Source organism: Gigantopelta aegis, chromosome 9 (assembly GCF_016097555.1).
Source record: "Gigantopelta aegis isolate Gae_Host chromosome 9, Gae_host_genome, whole genome shotgun sequence".
In the NCBI taxonomy this organism is placed as follows: Eukaryota; Metazoa; Mollusca; class Gastropoda; order Neomphalida; family Peltospiridae; genus Gigantopelta; species Gigantopelta aegis.
The window spans coordinates 2812083-2831367 of NC_054707.1; the positions used below are offsets into that span (position 1 = coordinate 2812083).

Genomic DNA, 19285 nt, shown 5'->3' on the forward strand with positions numbered 1-19285 from the left:
ACAGTAAGTGTGGAGTACAACTGACAGTAAGCGTAGAACACATCTGACAGTAAGTGAGGAGTACATCTGACAGTAAGCGTGGAGTACAACTGACAGTAAGCGTGGAGCACAACTGACAGTAAGTGTGGAGCAGAACAGTAAGCGTGGAGCTGAATTGACAGTAAGCGTGGAGCACAACTGACAGTAAGCGTGGAGCACGGCTGACAGTAAGCTTGGAGCACGGCTGACAGTAAGCGTGAAGCATGGCCCTGTCAAGTAGTCCAATACCGAAATGGAAATACTGCGGCTTTACCATTCATCTAATCATCATCCATGTTTGCAATGTCCAAAAAAAAAAAAAAACAATGTCTGTGTTAAATTTTTAAGAAAAAAAGAAAGAACCCCCCCCCCCCCCCACCTCTAAAGTAAACAGCACACTGCATAGTAAAAACAAACTCTGTATAGTAAAGAGCATTTAGTACACGTATATAGTAAACAGCAATCTTTAGTAAACAGTAAACTTTTGTAATCACCAAATTCAAGTAAACTGCCATCTTTAGTAAACAGTAACTTTTAGTAAACACCAACCTTTGTTAAACAACAGTCTCTATTTAAAAAAGGGGCGGGACGTAGCCCAGTGGTAAAGCTTTCGCTTGATGGGCGGTCGGTTTGGGATCGATCCCCGTCAGTGGGCCAATTGGGCTATTTCTCGCTCTAGCCATTGCACCACGACTGGTATATATAAAGCCGTGGTATGTGTTACCCTGTCTGTGGGATGATGCATATAAAATATCCCATACTGCTAATCGAAAAGAGTATCCCATGAAGTGGCGACAGTGGGTTTCCTCCCTCAATATCTGTGTGGTCCTTAACCATATAACAGAAAATAAAATGTGTTGAGTGGGTCGTTAAATAAAATATTTCCTTCTTATTAAATTTATCTTTTTGTCTTTTTAATATTATCTGAAAGGGGCGTGGCGTGGTCTTAGCCTGGAGGAGGTTCTAATATGGTCCAGGATATATCGCTGTTGGTGAGGCCCGTTGAGCTATTTATCATTGCAGCTGGTGCATCACGAGTGGTATTTCAAAAGTCGTGGTATGTGCTATCCTGTCAGTGGGATGATGCATATAAAATATCCCTTTCTACTAATGGAAACATGTAACAGGTTTCCTTTCTAAGACTATATGCCGAATTACCATATGTTTGACACCCAATAGCCGATGAATAATAAATCAATGAGCTCTAGTGGTGTCGTTAAACAAAACAAAATTTACCATTTAGCTTTATGTCTGCTAAATTCGGGTTTCACTGTACATAGATTTCCAGCACATTGTTATTATTATGTATGCTTTCTGCAACACGTATTTACTAGCATAGTGCAGTTACGAGCGGATACTAATCAGAACGTTGTCGCGATATTATAGATATTACAAGTTAAGAACGTGATCGATACTGAATAGTGAAAGAACAACGCCAATGGTTTGCCTTATAACTGTATTCTTTAAAGAGACTGCCAAAGGTTTGCCTTATAACTGTATTCTTTAAAGAGACTGTCAAAGGTTTGCCTCATAACTGTATTCTTTAAAGAGACTGTCAATGGTTTGTCTTATAACTGTATTCTTTAAAGAGACTGTCAATGGTGTGCCTTATAACTGTATTCTTTAAAGAGACTGCCAAGAGTTTGCCTTATAACTGTATTCTTTAAAGAGACTGCCAAGAGTTTGCCTTATAACTGTATTCTTTAAAGAGACTGTCAATGGTTTGCCTTATAACTGTATTCTTTAAAGAGACTGCCAAGAGTTTGCCTTATAACTGTATTCTTTAAAGAGACTGCCAAGAGTTTGCCTTATAACTGTATTCTTTAATGAGACTGCCAATGGTTTGCCTCATAACTGTATTCTTTAAAGAGACTGCCAAGAGTTTGCCTTATAACTGTATTCTTTAAAGAGACTGCCAAAGGTTTGCCGTATAACTGTATTCTTTAAAGAGACTGTCAATGGTGTGCCTCATAACTGTATTCTTTAAAGAGACTGTCAATGGTGTGCCTCATAACTGTATTCTTTAAAGAGACTGCCAATGGTTTGCCTTATAACTGTATTCTTTAAAGAGACTGCCAATGGTTTGCCTCATAACTGTATTCTTTAAAGAGACTGCCAATGGTGTGCCTCATAACTGTCTTCTTTAAAGAGACTGTCAATGGTTTGCCTCATAACTGTATTCTTTAAAGTGACTGTTAATAGTTTGCCGTATAACTGTATTCTTTAAAGAGACTGCCAAGAGTTTCCGTACATTGTAAAATGTTTCCGACCAACAGTGTTTTTGGGGACTAAAATAACATATTAGGCCCAAATACATTGTGTTATTTAGAATACCAGTGTCTGTATATTCAATGTGTTTGCGGTCGTTTGCTAATGTTTGTAGCAGTCATTGTTCATTTTACTTCGAAATATAATTATACTTGTTCGTATGTGCGAACTCATTTTGAGGTTCAATTCAGTTTGAGTTACTACAAATGTTAGAACGACAATAAACATCTTGTTTATATAGATACTGATATTCTAACCAACGTGATATTTTAGTCATCTAAAAGACTGTCGGAAATGTCTTACAACGAAAGCACAGTCCCTTAATAAAACAAAACCACACAATAAAATACCTTCTTTTTTTCTTTTTTAAACTCAATATATGGTGAAGATATTTGACACTTGCTAAAATTTCGTTTCACGATGAATACGTTTATACAGAGTGTCACGGGGATTCTATAATACCCGTAACTGAATAAAACACGATTGTCCAAATATCTCTCCTAACTGTATATCTATTAGATCTCTCTGTAACGGGCAGTTCAAAACCGCTTTGGCTCGTCTAGGTATGATCAGAGATACGATCTTATATAAAGTATATATTATTATAGAACGTTTAGTTCACTAGAAAACACAACAAAAACACAATACACTTTGGAATTTGTATTAACCTACGCTGACAAATGTACTGCCGCAGTAGTTAATTAATAACAACAAATAATAACAACCCAGAACTGATCACTTAATTAGTTAATCTCTAGGTGTCTAGTTTACACAATATGCTAATCACTTCACCGTGACACAACACCCACACGTGTGATAATTGAGAAACGCTAACACACACACGTGTGATAATTGAGAAACGCTTCCAGGGGAACTTAATTAATAAAGGAATTACAGCTCTATTCCTAACTGGTTAATTTTTAATTAACTCTAACTACTCATTCAGTAACCTTGTAACACAGAATTAATACTGGTACCTATCACAATAAAGACAATAACCTACAGTTTACCTAGGTCTTCTAGGATGACTGGCTAAGCTTTATATTACCAAATACTCGTATAAATATAGAACAGTAAGACTACGATTTACTTCGTCAGATGACCGAAGACACTGTCTAAATAATATTGGTATAATACAGTATTAAAATATTTAAAGTCACATCAATCACATCAAGGTTATACAACAGAGCAGAAATAATATATTTACCAAAGTCCAAACGGACTAACGTTCCCTGGGAGCCGTCCTTTTTGCTTCTCTTCATAACTCTAAAATTCTAGCTATTTATTATAAATCGAATATCGCCTGGGGTTACATCGCGGCACCGAATTTTATCATTTGAGTTTCCACCACGACCAGAGTCGGTATATTTTTCTCTGATCGTCAGACTGGCTGTCGCCATCGTCGCCAAATCACGGTTGTAAAAATCGCACTCGCAGAGGTATTACGTAACTACTCGCCACATGGCCGTCGCACCTGGCTAAGTGTGTACGGTAGCGCGGAGGTATTACGTAACCAAGTGCACACGACCCTCTAGAACAATTAACATCGCCACAGGCGAAAAGATAATTAAGAGCATGTACCGTCACACAGAGCAATGACACTATTTAGTACGGTAATGTTCCAAACATAACACCGAGGCATCGAAATCCCAAGTTCTTGTTATAGACAAGGCTAATGAATGTGAGCATAGTTTAGTTCGATTATTAGCCTAAAACTTTTAACTGATGCATCGAAACATTACAATGATACTGTCGACGATACGATACATGATATCCTTGCTTGTGTATCGATTTCTATTTTTACCAACACCAGTCTGTAGTGGTATGTATTTTAAACAAAGACAGTGGACGGGAGACTATGTGCCTGCCTATTATGTCAATGTGTCTGTGTTGTGGTATTTCTACATTATAACTGTGTTTAGTCAGTTGTTTACTTTTGTCAGGTTTATTTCTATTTTAAGTCACTTCACCTAAGCTTTATCTTCTTGTTTTACGGAGAACACATCGTGAATCAGATATCGCGATACGTATCGTATCGTGGTCTATGCATCGTGGGCTATGTATCGTGATAATTCTGATGTCCAAAATATAGCAATAGTAACACTTAAAACTGAGGTTAATGCCGAAAATTATACGGCCTATAAAGCCTTAATAAATAATTTAAAATTAATGAAGTGCTTGTAATATAAGACTATATTTTTATTTATTAACTATATTTATGATTTGAATGGGTCCCCCCCCCCCCCCACCCACCCCAGAAAACACCTTTATTTGGTCAAAAGAGGCAATTGTTGGCATTTCCAAACCTTATAAGGCTGCATTGGTTTTAGAAAACACCTTTATTTGATAAAAAAAAATGGCATGAAATGATCAGTACCATCAGTTTCATCATAATTTTAGACATTAACTACAATTTTAACTTACTATATTTTTTTTTAATTATTTTTTGTTTGTTTAAGAAATTGACCTTAAACCTCTATCTTATGAACTTCAAACTAGGTAAACTAACTAATGCACATATTACTTTGTAGGTAATAGATTATCAGGTCAAAGGTCAAGGTCACATACAAAAGAGGTAATTGATGGGTATTTCTAAGACAGATATGAATTTTACTTGTACAATGCAGGAAATTGCATTTCAGAACATCTATTTTTCAAACGTTTACGGGGACCATACCCCCGAATCCCTTAGAAACTTTGCGCCCTCGATCTCAGTCAGCCCCAAACCCCCCACCCACCCACCCACCCACGCCTACTTGCTTCCGCCGTGCCTGATACGTATCGTTTCGTGAGGTAGGTGTATCGTGACATCCCTACTAAATCTTATGCATGCTGGTTAGCAAACCATTTTGATTTCATTTCGTAGGAGTATCACGATAATAATTGACGAAATGCATGTTTCTTTAGAACATATCGCGTGATTAAAAAGCCAGTCCCACTTTCTGAAGTTGAACAACTATAAGTGCAGTAAGTACTGCTAGCGATGATGGATTACCGCACTCTTTCTGAAGTTGAACAACTATAAGTGCAGTAAGTACTGCCAGCGATGATGGATTACCGCACTCTTTCTGAAGTTGAACAACTATAAGTGCAGTAAGTACTGCCAGCGATGATGGATTACCGCACACTTTCTGAAGTTGAACAACTATAAGTGCAGTAAGTACTGCCAGCGATGATGGATTACCGCACTCTTTCTGAAGTTGAACAACTATAAGTGCAGTAAGTACTGCCAGCGATGATGGATTACCGCACACTTTCTGAAGTTGAACAACTATAAGTGCAGTAAGTACTGCCAGCGATGATGGATTACCGCACACTTTCTGAAGTTGAACAACTATAACTATAAGTGCAGTAAGTACTGCCAGCGATGATGGATTACCGCACACTTTCTGAAGTTGAACAACTATAAGTGCAGTAAGTACTGCCAGCGATGATGGATTACCGCACACTTTCTGAAGTTGAACAACTATAAGTGCAGTAAGTACTGCCAGCGATGATGGATTACCGCACTCTTTCTGAAGTTGAACAACTATAACTATAAGTGCAGTAAGTACTGCCAGCGATGATGGATTACCGCACACTTTCTGAAGTTGAACAACTATAAGTGCAGTAAGTACTGCCAGCGATGGTGGATTACCGCACACTTTCTGAAGTTGAACAACTATAAGTGCAGTAAGTACTGCCAGCGATGATGGATTACCGCACACTTTCTGAAGTTGAACAACTATAAGTGCAGTAAGTACTGCCAGCGATGATGGATTACCGCACTCTTTCTGAAGTTGAACAACTATAACTATAAGTGCAGTAAGTACTGCCAGCGATGATGGATTACCGCACACTTTCTGAAGTTGAACAACTATAAGTGCAGTAAGTACTGCCAGCGATGGTGGATTACCGCACACTTTCTGAAGTTGAACAACTATAAGTGCAGTAAGTACTGCCAGCGATGATGGATTACCGCACACTTTCTGAAGTTGAACAACTATAAGTGCAGTAAGTACTGCCAGCGATGATGGATTACCGCACACTTTCTGAAGTTGAACAACTATAAGTGCAGTAAGTACTGCCAGCGATGATGGATTACCGCACACTTTCTGAAGTTGAACAACTATAAGTGCAGTAAGTACTGCCAGCGATGATGGATTACCGCACACTTTCTGAAGTTGAACAACTATAAGTGCAGTAAGTACTGCCAGCGATGATGGATTACCGCACACTTTCTGAAGTTGAACAACTATAAGTGCAGTAAGTACTGCTAGCGATGATGGATTACCGCACTCTTTCTGAAGTTGAACAACTATAAGTGCAGTAAGTACTGCCAGCGATGATGGATTACCGCACTCTTTCTGAAGTTGAACAACTATAAGTGCAGTAAGTACTGCCAGCGATGATGGATTACCGCACACTTTCTGAAGTTGAACAACTATAAGTGCAGTAAGTACTGCCAGCGATGATGGATTACCGCACACTTTCTGAAGTTGAACAACTATAAGTGCAGTAAGTACTGCCAGCGATGATGGATTACCGCACTCTTTCTGAAGTTGAACAACTATAACTATAAGTGCAGTAAGTACTGCCAGCGATGATGGATTACCGCACACTTTCTGAAGTTGAACAACTATAAGTGCAGTAAGTACTGCTAGCGATGATGGATTACCGCACACTTTTATTTTCACACAACCCATACATTATTTTTCCTAGGATTTGAATAAAAAAAAATCCTTTTTATGTCTCCCGACTGCAACCCTAAGGACTATTTAATTTGGAACTGACTTTCCGAGAATGTCGACAGTGGTCGTACAGACAATTTCGTCTGTAGAAGTGCTTTAAAAAAAAATCTCGAAAATGTCGGAGGCAAAACTAACGCTATATAAGAAAACAGTCGTTTATTTCAGCCTGGAACAAAAGACTTTGCCAGAAAAGAAAATGGCGGGCCTATGGACGATCGTGTTTAGCACGTACAGTAAATGTTGAATAGGTTCTCAGAGGCACAGCATTTATTTTTTGACATTTCATTTCATTTGAACTTATTTTCGTGCCTATATCCAATTAAGGTTCAAGCACGCTGTCCTGGGCACACACCTGAATAATGTGGGCTGTCTGTCCAGGACAGTAGGTTAGTCGTTAGTGGTTAGTGAGAGAGAAGAGAGTGTAGTGGTCTTACACCTACCTATTGAGTTTTTAAAGCTCGCTCTGGGTGGGAGCCGGTACCGGACTGCGAACCCTGTACCTACCAGCCTTATGTCCGATGGCCTAACCACGACACTACCGAGGCAGGTATTTTTTTACATCATGTTTTGACATCACGCGCCATTTAAAAAGTAAGCCGTGAATTAAAACGAACATTTTGTCATCAACACACAACACAGTAAACTGGTTTTGTGGGGAACTTTTCATATCTTTCCCGCTATTAAGAAAAAAAAACTAGTGCTTAGAATATATAATAAGCATATTTCGGAATTTTTAGAAGCAATGAGTAGACACGAATTTTTACCAGAAAATAAACAACCAAAACAGGCTCGAATCTAGATGGAGGGATTTGGGGTGCGTACCTACCCACTCACCCCCAGAATTTCGAAGTGCCCCCCCCCCCAACCCTAAAAATGCAATAAAATACCATAAATGTATTTGTGTTTAGAGGGAGACACGTAATATCAGGCGAGTACATGGATTTTAGCGGGTCCAGACTGGCAATCGAAGTTTAGAGCGGAGCTTGAGTCATGCTCAGCCGCAAAATATATTGAAAAAAAAAAGAGAAAAACATTTGGAATGTTGCACGGGCGTATGAAGGTTCCAAAAGGTGTGGTCCACACACACATACATAGAAATACCCCCCCCCCCCCCTACGCCAGTGTATTACCATAATAAATAATGCATTTCGGTGTACTTTTTTAATACTGTATGTATTGTAGGCCTACTGTCCCCCCTCCCCCTCCCCCCAAAAAAAAAAAAAAAAAATCATGTTTCCGCCAATGAAACGTTATCTTGACCAGTAACTGGCATACTATTATTTCACATTTAAAGATATTTCACTAAGGTACATAAATTCACTGACCTGTCTTTGTGATCTCCATTCCGTAGATCATTACTGAAATAGCAGATGATCGTCTTAATATATTTTCTTGTGCACGTTAAATATGCTCATAGACGCAAGCTTGCGATACCGTTCACATATTTCTAAATTTAAGCTAAATTCAAAATAATGAGCATGAGCTTAGAGCAACTTTGACGTCTATAACCATATTGAAACGTCATCGTATTGTTGACGTAATAGTTAATTTTCCGGCAACGTTCGTAATAATACGGAAATTATGGAAATGCCTTTTAAAGTTTTTTTTTAGTTTTTAAAAGTTTCAATAACAAACGAAATTCAGTTATAAACCGACGTCCAGGCTCTTTCAAATGGACTCACATCTCTATTTTTACATATTAATTAAACCCGTAATAACTCGACACGGCAGTATGCTATAGGGCCGCGGATCAGGAATGGCGGGGCCACCGTCCACCCCCTCCCACTGTCCCCTCATATTGTGCTCTGAAGGCTGGAAATGTCGTATTTGAACACACAAAATTGATTTTTGTTTTCCCTCAGGGGAGCATGCCCCCCCCCCCAATCCCCTCAAGTAGATATGGGCCCTCCCCACTCCCGAGCATTTGAACTGACACTGACAGTGCCCCAACCCCTTCAGATCGTACTGACCAGTGTTGCTTGAACTTTCAAATACGCCCCGTGTATCATGTGTATACGTGTGTTTTTGTGTCTGCACGAGTGTATATGCGTACTTGCGTGCATTCTTGTATGCATGTGCACAGGGCCGTAGCTAGCTAGGGGGGATGACAAGGGACTGTCCTCCCCCCTCCGAAAAAAATACAGAAACTTAAAGAAAATTATCTTCTTAACCGTTTTAGGAGTTTTAGACTATTAACTACTCAGTTGTCTCCCCCACCTCAACAAAAAATCCTATCTACGGCCCTGGTGCATGAGGCAATGTTGAACCTTTTGAGCATATTTTAATTTTAGACTAATTACATTTACACTACAATAGGTTACTGCTATGCAACAGACTGCCTAGAAACTCTCCGTGTTGTAAAGCCTAGCTCATTAAAATAAGTATAGCTTTCCAAGTCTAGAAACGTGCAGGCACACGTTAATATTAATGAATGCATAGATTTTGATATAGTAAAACACAACACAAAAACAAGTTTTAAAAGTTTGGATCAATTCGGCCGCAGCAACCAACAACCTTTAACTTTAACCCTGGCATGAAGGTGGCCCCTAGGTACCTTGGGTGCCCCACCTCTTGAGGCCCCACAAAGAGGAGGATCCACGAGCCACATACCGCTTACCCCTATTCATATCTCTGCCGCCTAGGTTTCCCTTAGAGGGCAACTCCAATACGGTACCGTAAAGGAATGGACTCCACTGGTTCCTCAGTAGTAGTCCTCAATATAATTAGTATTAATAACCTAATACACCCTCCCCTCCACTGTACGCCGGTAGGGGTAAATAAGGGCCAGTATGCTCGTAAATGCATATCGTGTGTCCCCGGATCTCGCCATATGAACGGGTCTATACCCGATCACGCCACACTAGTTGATTATAGGAGTTTCCATTTGGTATTGCTTCTGTTTCCAACTACAATTTCCAATGTATTTTGTAAATCCGTCAACAACTGCTGAATTCCCACATCCGACAAATGTACCCCATCCTGTCGAAATAATTCGATATTTCGAGCTAAGATTGACGGGTGACGGACGGAGTAACCAGCTGAGCTGTATAAAACAGATATAATTGCAGCGTTGATCCGCTTCCTTACTTTTCTCTCTTTTTAGGTGATTGAGCATCGTGCCAGTACAATCGTGGCAAAATGTCGGACCATATGATGGTCGTTTTTGGTAACAATATCGACAGTCGCAATAGTGAACACTTAATATCTTCGATTAATTCTTTTCATTTCAGCTCTACCAGGTCATTTGACCCTAAATGAATTAATACGAACATTGGTGCAGGATGGCGATAAAGGTGTGTATCAATACATTTGTCAAATTCGTGCCATTTCATACCTCATTTTGTCTTCCACTCTATGTTAACATTAAAAGGGGAGAAGCCAAGATTGAGACCACCCGGGTGATAAGTAGCATATTGACCAGCCCAATAGGGAATAGATGACCCGATTATCTAGACACTGAATCGAGTTTGTCCTGCAACATAAACATTAATAGGTAATACAATGTATAACAAATATGGAATAATCATGACTTCACAATCTTGTTCTGTCTGAGATATCCGAGATAGGTTTCGGATCGCCATCTCCCCCACTGTTTAATAGGTTCCCCTGGAATACCGCGCACTGCAGCCTCCGTTGCGGCTCCTATTCTGAAAATATGTGACCTAATTGTCACACCCGCCACATTATGAAACTTCAGAGTTTTTGTAGTATTGACGAAAACTGAAAACGGGTAACGCGAGTTCCATCGAGATGAATCAGAAATTGTCCGTTCTTTGTAACTGAACGTACGAGCACGTAGTCCTGAAGTGCGGCGACTGGACATACCCGCGGATTTTTGTTGTGTGCAATGTAAAGAATTTGTGAAAGTGCCCGTTGGTCAGTTTTTGAAGAAAGTAATACTAGTTTAATTTTATCAGACAAGATAGTGACATCGTCAACGTCAAATGCCCTTCTGGAAACGTCATGTTTATTTTCAGCAGTAAGTTCGTCTACTCGTAAAAATCCAAAGAATGCCATTGTGAACCCAGCGGTAAACAATACAACTTCGTAATGCGAAAAACAAACGAATGGCAAGGCTTCTAATAAACGTTCCAGCATATCTAATGTTATCGGAGATCTGATGTCAACTCGTTTATGCGAGCGCTTAACGCCTTCCAGTAATTTCTGCACAATAAAATACTTGGTTGGATCAGTTAAATTTTGTATTTTGTGTACATAAGATAACGTGATAATATAGGCTTGAATTGTTGATGGGGAAAATCGTTTTAGTGACAAATAAGAAATAAACTGCACGACATGCGTAACCGTGACGGGCCAAACAGTCTGCAGAGAATATTCCAGCCGGAAAGAGTGAAACTTGGTTAGCACACACTAATAAGTCTTCCAAATTTTTTTCTGCTAGAGACATTCTTACTAGACGACAGTATTCTTGATTCAATAATCCCACACTGAAGCCGGAATGGGTTCTGGCGTTCCCAGGGAATGAGGACCCAGCAAATGAAACCGGTTCCACTAACAACGAGAAATTGCATCACATATTGCATTAATTCTCTCGCTAATATGCTCTGCTCTTATGTGAATGTTGTACTGCAGTGTTAACAAGACTAACCGCCTAACTAATCGCATTACAGGAGGCGATTTAGAAGTGTTTTTATTAAGAATATAAACTACTGCCTTATTATCTATAGGAAACAAAACCTTCATGTTTTTTTTAGCTGAGATCCCCAAAGTGTTAAAGCAACGACCACTGGAAATAATTTTTAAAAAAGTGATATCTGTGAGACGCCCCCCATCACTTCACTGTAGTGGCCATGTGCCATGTGCCCATTTTCCTTGGAAATAGATCCCAAATCCCAAAGTTTCACCTCCTGCACTGTCGGTAAACAGCTCCAACTCTTGATCTTCTACCCATAATCTGTCGGGCATGTCTATCCGACTCAAGCTACAAACAAAGAGAGGAAGTGACGTATTTCTAAATTGTTAATTTTATTATGTATTACGCTGTATCACAAATAATTAACGTATACTATACAATGGAACTGATCCTAAAACAAAAACTATCTCAACATAAAATACATTTCAAAACTTCATTAAATACAATTATCGGGTATTACCAATAATTATTATTAAAATAATACTAGAAATTACAGGCCTAATGTCAATACACCACTCATGTCTTGTTAGCCAGTTTAATAATTAATCGAAGGCTGCATGTGAATATGGTCTATTGAAAATACACCTACCCAAATTGCATCAACAATGATTTCTTTTTTATATAAATCACCATTTGATTTACTTTTAATGCCTAAAATTATAATTCTTTCTTTAACTAAAGGGTACAGAAAATATGTTTAAAATACATCTATGTGAATAAATGCATTGTTGCCAACCAAAATTATATCTATTTTAAATTGGTGCGAAATTTGAGGAACGTTTTGGAATACTTGGGTTATGCTGTCAAAGAAACCATATTTGGCCTTATACTGTAACATGGAAGTTGTTATACAGTCAAAGAAACCATATTTGGCCTTATACTGTAACATGGAAGTTGCTATACTGTCAAAGAAACTATATTTGGCCTTATACTGTAACATGGAAGTTGCTATACTGTCAAAGAAACCATATTTGGCCTTATACTGTAACATGGAAGTTGCTATACTGTCAAAGAAACCATATTTGGCCTTATACTGTAACATTGAAGTTGTTATACTGTCAAAGAAACCATATTTGACCTTATACTGTAACACGGAAGTTGTGGAGTCTAGATTTTTTTTCAAAGATAAAAATAAACAAGAAAATGATATATGTTGGCAGCTTTGTTAAAAATACTGAAAAGATGAAATTTTGTATAAGAATATTTATATGTTTCTGTTTTATATTTTCATATTTTATACATGTGCACTATACACCGAAATGTAATACATTCATTGCAATATGGACCGGAGGTCTAAAATACTTTGAATAAACAATTGCATTGAACAAAATTGAATTGTTCTTTTTTAAACCTCAACTGCTATGTCATTGCATGCAACATTTTACTTAACTAAACAGGTTGGCTTCCTGATTTTATTTTATTTTTTAATTAAAAAAATTCTTTACCCCTCCCACATCCCTTATTGCAGTCTCTTTTGGTGCCTACATTATTTATAGTTACCTAACATTCAACATGAATCTGCAGTTTAATGGAAAAGAGCATGCGCGATATTTCGTAGAATCGATTTCACCTTGGTGGATTAATCAGATTGTGATCACTTCCTGTTTCCTGTTTCCTCCAGGGCAGACCCGTATCGTGTGGGGTGGGGGTAGTGGCAACAAGTGCTGTTGCGGCATACAATTACGAAAAAGTGTCCTTTCTTAGTTTAAAATGCGCTTTTTGTCTAACTGAGACCTTATGTTACTGAGTCCTAACTGTTTTTAATACCCCTCCACCCCCACCCCAAACATTCCCAATTATTTGTGGTTAAGTACAAGCTCCACGAGAAAGAAAAAAAGTGTGCACAATAATCATCATGTAATTTAGTTTGAATGGCGATATAAGAGCAAACATCGGTTGTTTCTTTAACATCCACTGTCGCCTCATAACGCAACATTAATTACTTAAATCATTTGGATTTCTTTTTCTTCTTTTTTATTTCTTTTTCTTTTCTTTTTTCAAGAATGGATTTTTCGCAAAAATCGCCATTTAATTCAGTTTGAATGACGAAATGAAAACAAACCCTCTGTTTCTTTAATCTGCGCTCTCATTACACATGCGGTTTTACTTCACTAAACACTTTGGCATTCTCATTATTGTCTTCTTGCTTTTTTTTTTTTAATTATTATTATTTGTTTATTTGAGAGGGTGAAATCTAGTTCAGTCGGTAGGTCATTCACCTGACCCAAGTTCAGCCAGCGAACGTTTCGCTAACGGTCGCGAACTATTTGATTGGTTCCCGACGTAGTCACTTGGTTTACCGTGAAGGAAGGAAGGAAGGAAATGTTTTATTTACCGACGCACTCAAAACATTTTCTTTACTGTTATATGGTGTCAGATATATGGTTAAGGACCACACAGATATTAAGAGACGAAACCCGCTGTCGCCACTTCATGGGCTACTCTTTTCGATCAGCAGCAAGGGATATTTTATATGCATCATCCCACAGACAGGATAGCACATACTACGACCTTTGATATACCAGTCGTGGTGCACTGGCTGGAGCTGGACCGACCGCGCATCAAGCGAACGCTGTTTACCGTGAAGCGCATAAACTAGTCTAGCGGACGTTTTTTCTGGTTGACCTTAGCCCCGAGGTGCTTATGTCGATGGATGAAACTTCCTCAGTGGACACTTTCAAAGGCCGTGGTATGTTCTGCCATGTCTATGGAAAAGTGCATATAAATATCTCTTGCTGCTAATAAAAACAATGTAGCTGGTTTCCTCAGTAATACATTCCGACGCTATATAACCGTAAATAAAATGTGTTGAGTGCGTCGTTAAATAAAACATTTCCTTCCTTCCCAATACATTTTTCCTAACGCAGCGAGGGATTTTGTATATGCACTTTCCCCAAGACAGGAAAGCACATACCACGGCCTTTGGTCAGTTGTAGTTCACTGGTTGAAACGAGAAAAAACCAATTAGTTGAATAGATCCACCGAGGTGGTTCGATCCTGCGACGCAAGCACCGCAAGCGAGCACTCAGCCGACTGAGCTAAATCCCACCCTTGTCTGTGGAAAATTGCATATAAGATCCCGCCCAGTTCATCGAAAGTAAACTTAAGAAGCTTTTAAGGAGCTATTAAGGAGCTATTTGAGTGATTTTGACTTAGCCGAATTATAGCTCTTCACCTTCAGTTTAAAAGTGTCCTTTTTATCTAACTGGAGAAGACCCTATATTATTGTATCCTGACATTTGTTCACTGTCCCTCCCCTCTTTTCCTCCCCCACCCCAGTTATTTATGGCTAGGTACGACCTTGCAGGGCTACAGAAGATGTTTGAGAATTGTTTTTGCGCAGTAAACATCATTTAATTTAGTATTAATGACTATAAAAGAACAAACATCGGTTATTTCTTTAACGTCGACTGTCGCCTCGCTACGCAAAACGAATTACTTAAATAACTTAAATAAACAATAACTTGGCTTTCTTATCTTTTTTTTTTGTCTTACTTTCTTTCTGAGTTTTTAATAGCAGTCGTATTTACCGTGATCAAACATCTCCCTTTTATACGGGGATATGGGTTGTGTTCAGCCAGCCATTTGTCGCTAACGTTTGCAACTGTTTAGCGAAAAACGGCTGGCTGAAGCGAAAACCCCCCAAAATATTCGCTAGTCTGGTTAATCCGCTACACGTTAAACCCAATGACTACATAGGGAACCAGTCAGTTAGTCACTATATAGGTTACGCTGTATACTGGAACAGAACACAAGAAATGTCTGTCATATTTAATAATGTTACAGTAATAATAACATGTCAAGATATCTTCTTGTAAAGTGTGTAATTTTATAAACGTGACGATTATGTCCCATCCCAAGTCGACTGCGTAGTATCCTTGATTTCTATTACCTACATAAAACTAAGCAAAATCAATAAAACAAAAATCCGGAAAACTTAGCAGACGATTACAGACCCGTACGAACGAGAGATGGAGTTGGGGTACAATCTTTAGTGGAGTGGAGTGGGGTGGAGCCAGATTTTTATCTGTATTTATATGGAGTAAGGCCAAAAAAGCCCATACATTTTCGTTCTCGAGTGTCGAGTGTGACGGGGGTGGGGTGGGATGGGGATGGGGGGGGTATTGGGGGGGGGTTTGAGGTGATGCACATCATCCGCCCTCTTCCCCCGGGTCTGGGTTATAAACCTTTTTTTTTTATGAAATATCAAAAAATAAAGTGGCAGTATAGCATTTGAACAGCTGTTAAATGTATTACTAATACGACAAGTAACTTCAAACCAGTTAAATACTACAAAGGTCAATTTATTTGTAATCACAAAAGAAACTTTTGAAAAGACATTTCAGTATTTTATATATATTTTTTTTTAATGAAGAATATTTTCTAAATTTTAAAAACAACTAGTAATGACACGACAAATGGTGGTGTAGTGCCTTTAATACAGAGTTATACGGATATTTGGTCAGTTATAATCCCTATATAAGCTAGCTTTTTGTAAAATTTAATTGTGTTGAATTCCTAATACCAGGTGATATTCTTTCTTTAAAAAGTCCTTTGCTGCTAACTGAAACAATATATATAGTGAAACCTGTCTACTGTCTAAACTGGACCCTGAACAAACCGGAATCCTGTCATAACTGGCCAAGTTTCATGGGCTCGAACTTTATAAATTCTAAAACGCGACCCTCTAAACACCGGATCCTGTCTAAATCGGATAAACATTAGTTCCCCAGCATGATCCGTGTGTTTGTGTGTCTGTGTCTGTGTGTGTCTCTCTGTGTGTGTCTCTCTGTGTGTGTGTCTGTGTGTGTATATCTCTGTGTGTCTCTCTATGTGTGTCTCTGTGTGTGTGTGTGTCTGTGTGTGTGTCTGTGTGTGTCTCTCTCTGTGTGTCTCTCTCTGTGTGTGTCTGTGTGTGTGTCTGTGTATGTGTATGTGTGTGTGTGTGTCTCTCTGTGTGTGTATCTGTGTGTGTGTGTGTGTCTGTGTGTGTGTCTGTGTGTATCTCTCTGTGTGTGTCTCTGTGTGTGTGTGTCTGTGTGTGTGTGTATGTTTGTGTGTCTGTATGTGTGTATGTATGCGTGTGTGTGTCTGTCCGTGTGTGTGTATGTGTGTGTGTCTGTGTGTCTGTATGTGTGTGTGTGTCTGTGTGTGTGTGTCTGTGTGTGTATGTTTGTGTGTCTGTGTGTCTGTATGTGTGTGTATGTGTGTGTGTATGTCCGTGTGTGTGTATGTGTGTCTGTGTGTATGTGTGTGTATGTTTGTGTGTCTGTGTGTCTGTATGTGTGTTTATGTTTGTGTGTCTGTGTGTGTGTCTGTGTGTGTATGTTTGTGTGTGTGTGTGGCTGTCCGTGTGTGTGTATGTGTGTCTGTGTGTGTGTGTCTGTCTCTGTGTGTATGTGGGTGCCTGTGTGTGTGTGTGTCTGTGTGTGTGTGTGTGTGTCTGTCTGTCTGTCTCTGTGTGTGTGTGTGTGTGTGTGTGTCTGTGTGTCTCTCTGTGTGTGCGTGCGTGTGTGTCTGTCTGTCTGTGTGTGTCTGTGTGTCTGTGTGTGTGTGTGTGTGTGTGTGTGTGTGTGTATAGTGGGTTTATTTAAAAGACTATGTGTCAAAAATTACCAAATGTTTGACATCCAATAGACGATTATTAATTAATCAATGTACTCTAGTATTGAATGTCATATGACACATATCATGCACTGTTATTTTATTGGATACATGCTACTTTTTATATGATAAATAGATTTACACCAGATATCGGTTACGGCAGTTGGAGGAGTGCAGGAAATAGACGCTATAGTATTTGATAGTTTGGACGTTACAGACAGTATAATATAATATAAGGCTGACTGTTGCCTTCCCAGTAATGATGTGAAGCCAGTTAAATATTAATTGAATCAGTACGGTATTTACTGAAAGCGTGGGTGTTATATGTTTGTTTCTGCTCGTGTGGGGGCGGTTGTGAAGGTGGATTTTCTGACATTCACAGTCTTTTGTTATGATCGGCGGGGGAGGGGATCAGCAATTACGTTACGCAAAATCTGTAATTTTATACTCAATCGTTTTGTAACACCCTCTGCCCCCCCTGCCCCCCTCCCCCCCCCCCCGTATTACTTGATTTTCGATTTGTATTTCTCTTTTCTATGTCTATGGTAATATATTCTGGATTTAAAAAAGATATTTGTTAAAGAACAAAACATTCATGACTGATTGTTTTCGCTTATATGAATAGAAGTGAGTCGTTGTTTGAAAAATGTTATCACAGGTCAGGGCCAGAAAACATTATAGAAACTTAAAGAAAATTCTCTCCTTAACCGTTTAAGGAGTTTTAGACTATTAACTACTCAGTTGCCCCCCCCCCCCCCCCCCCCCAAACAAAAAATCCTAGCTACGGCCCTGGAGGTGGAAATTGGCTGAAGTTTGTGTCGGACATTCGGACCATCCCAGTGCATATAAAAAGATCCCTTGTTATGGCCCGATCACACTGGCCCGAATGCCATTCCGTTTGTTTTCCGAATAGGAATTTGGGTGTTCGGGGAGCGAACGGATCATATTCGGGAAGCATTCGGTGTGTTCTAGGAGCATACTGGCTGTTCGGCTCCGTACGAATGCATACGGAATGGCATTCGGTAGCTCCAAAAATTTGTTGTGCATGTTCAAAATAATTTTCATCGACCATCCGAATGTGGTGTCCATGTGTATTCTGGAAGTATTCGGGAAGCATTCTAGGAGCATACGGCATGTACGAAAAACGTTCGGGAAGCATGCGTCTAGTTCTTGGTGCATTCGGAATGAAAATTTGGAGATGCTGGGTTCCGTATGCTTTCCGAACACCTCGAATGGACCTAGAACATGACGAATGCTTTCCGAACTTTATACGGGCGGTTCTTAAAGCATTCGGCCGGACGTCAGAGTAAGCCGAAAACGTTCGGAAAGCGTGCGGAAAGCATGCAGAAAGAGTTCGGTCCATTCTAGGTCGATTCGCCGTGTTCTGAAAGCATTCGGAAAGCATACGGAAAGCGTTCGGAAAGGAAACCTTTCGAAGTCAACATGCGGGAAGTATTCGGTCTATTCTGAAAGCATTCTGAAACCATACTGAAAACATTCGGAAAACAAACGGAAAGCATTCGGTGATACATTGGGGAAAACACATTCGGAGGGACATTCGACCAGTTTAAAAAATCACACCACTTTCGTATACGGAAAACAAACGGAAGCTCATTCGGGCCAGTGTGATCGCCCCATTACTCAATGAAAAAATGTGGCGGGTTTAATTTATCTGACTATATGTAACAATTACAAAATGGTTGACATTTCAATAGCCAATGATTGATAAATAAAAAGTGATCTAGTGGTGTTGTTAAACAAAACAAACTTTTGTACCAGTCGTGAGACACTGGTTAGAACGGGAAAACCCTAAATTCTTTGAGGACAATCGATCCTGCTACACGTCGCAGCTAAGGCTACAATCGGGCTATCTCCCAACCTCACACCCTACCCCTGATTGGGTACAGTTGCCATCTTTTATATGCACCATTGGGGGTGGGTTGGAGGAGCGAAGTTCCTCCGTCACACCTCTTTACTAACACACACTAACACACACGCACGCACGCACGTA

General features: G+C 39.4%; 1 protein-coding gene across 1 annotated transcript in view; it reads left to right on the forward strand.

The window, feature by feature from the left end:
• LOC121382171 overlaps positions 1 to 10309 on the forward strand; it is a 35183-nt gene extending 24874 nt beyond the window's left edge. Inside the window, exon 2 of the mRNA XM_041511685.1 lies at positions 10247 to 10309. Coding sequence (XP_041367619.1) covers positions 10247 to 10264 — 18 coding nt within the window. The 3' untranslated portion in view covers positions 10265 to 10309. The remainder of the gene's footprint in view (positions 1 to 10246) is intronic.
• The last annotated feature ends 8976 nt before the right edge of the window (positions 10310 to 19285 follow it).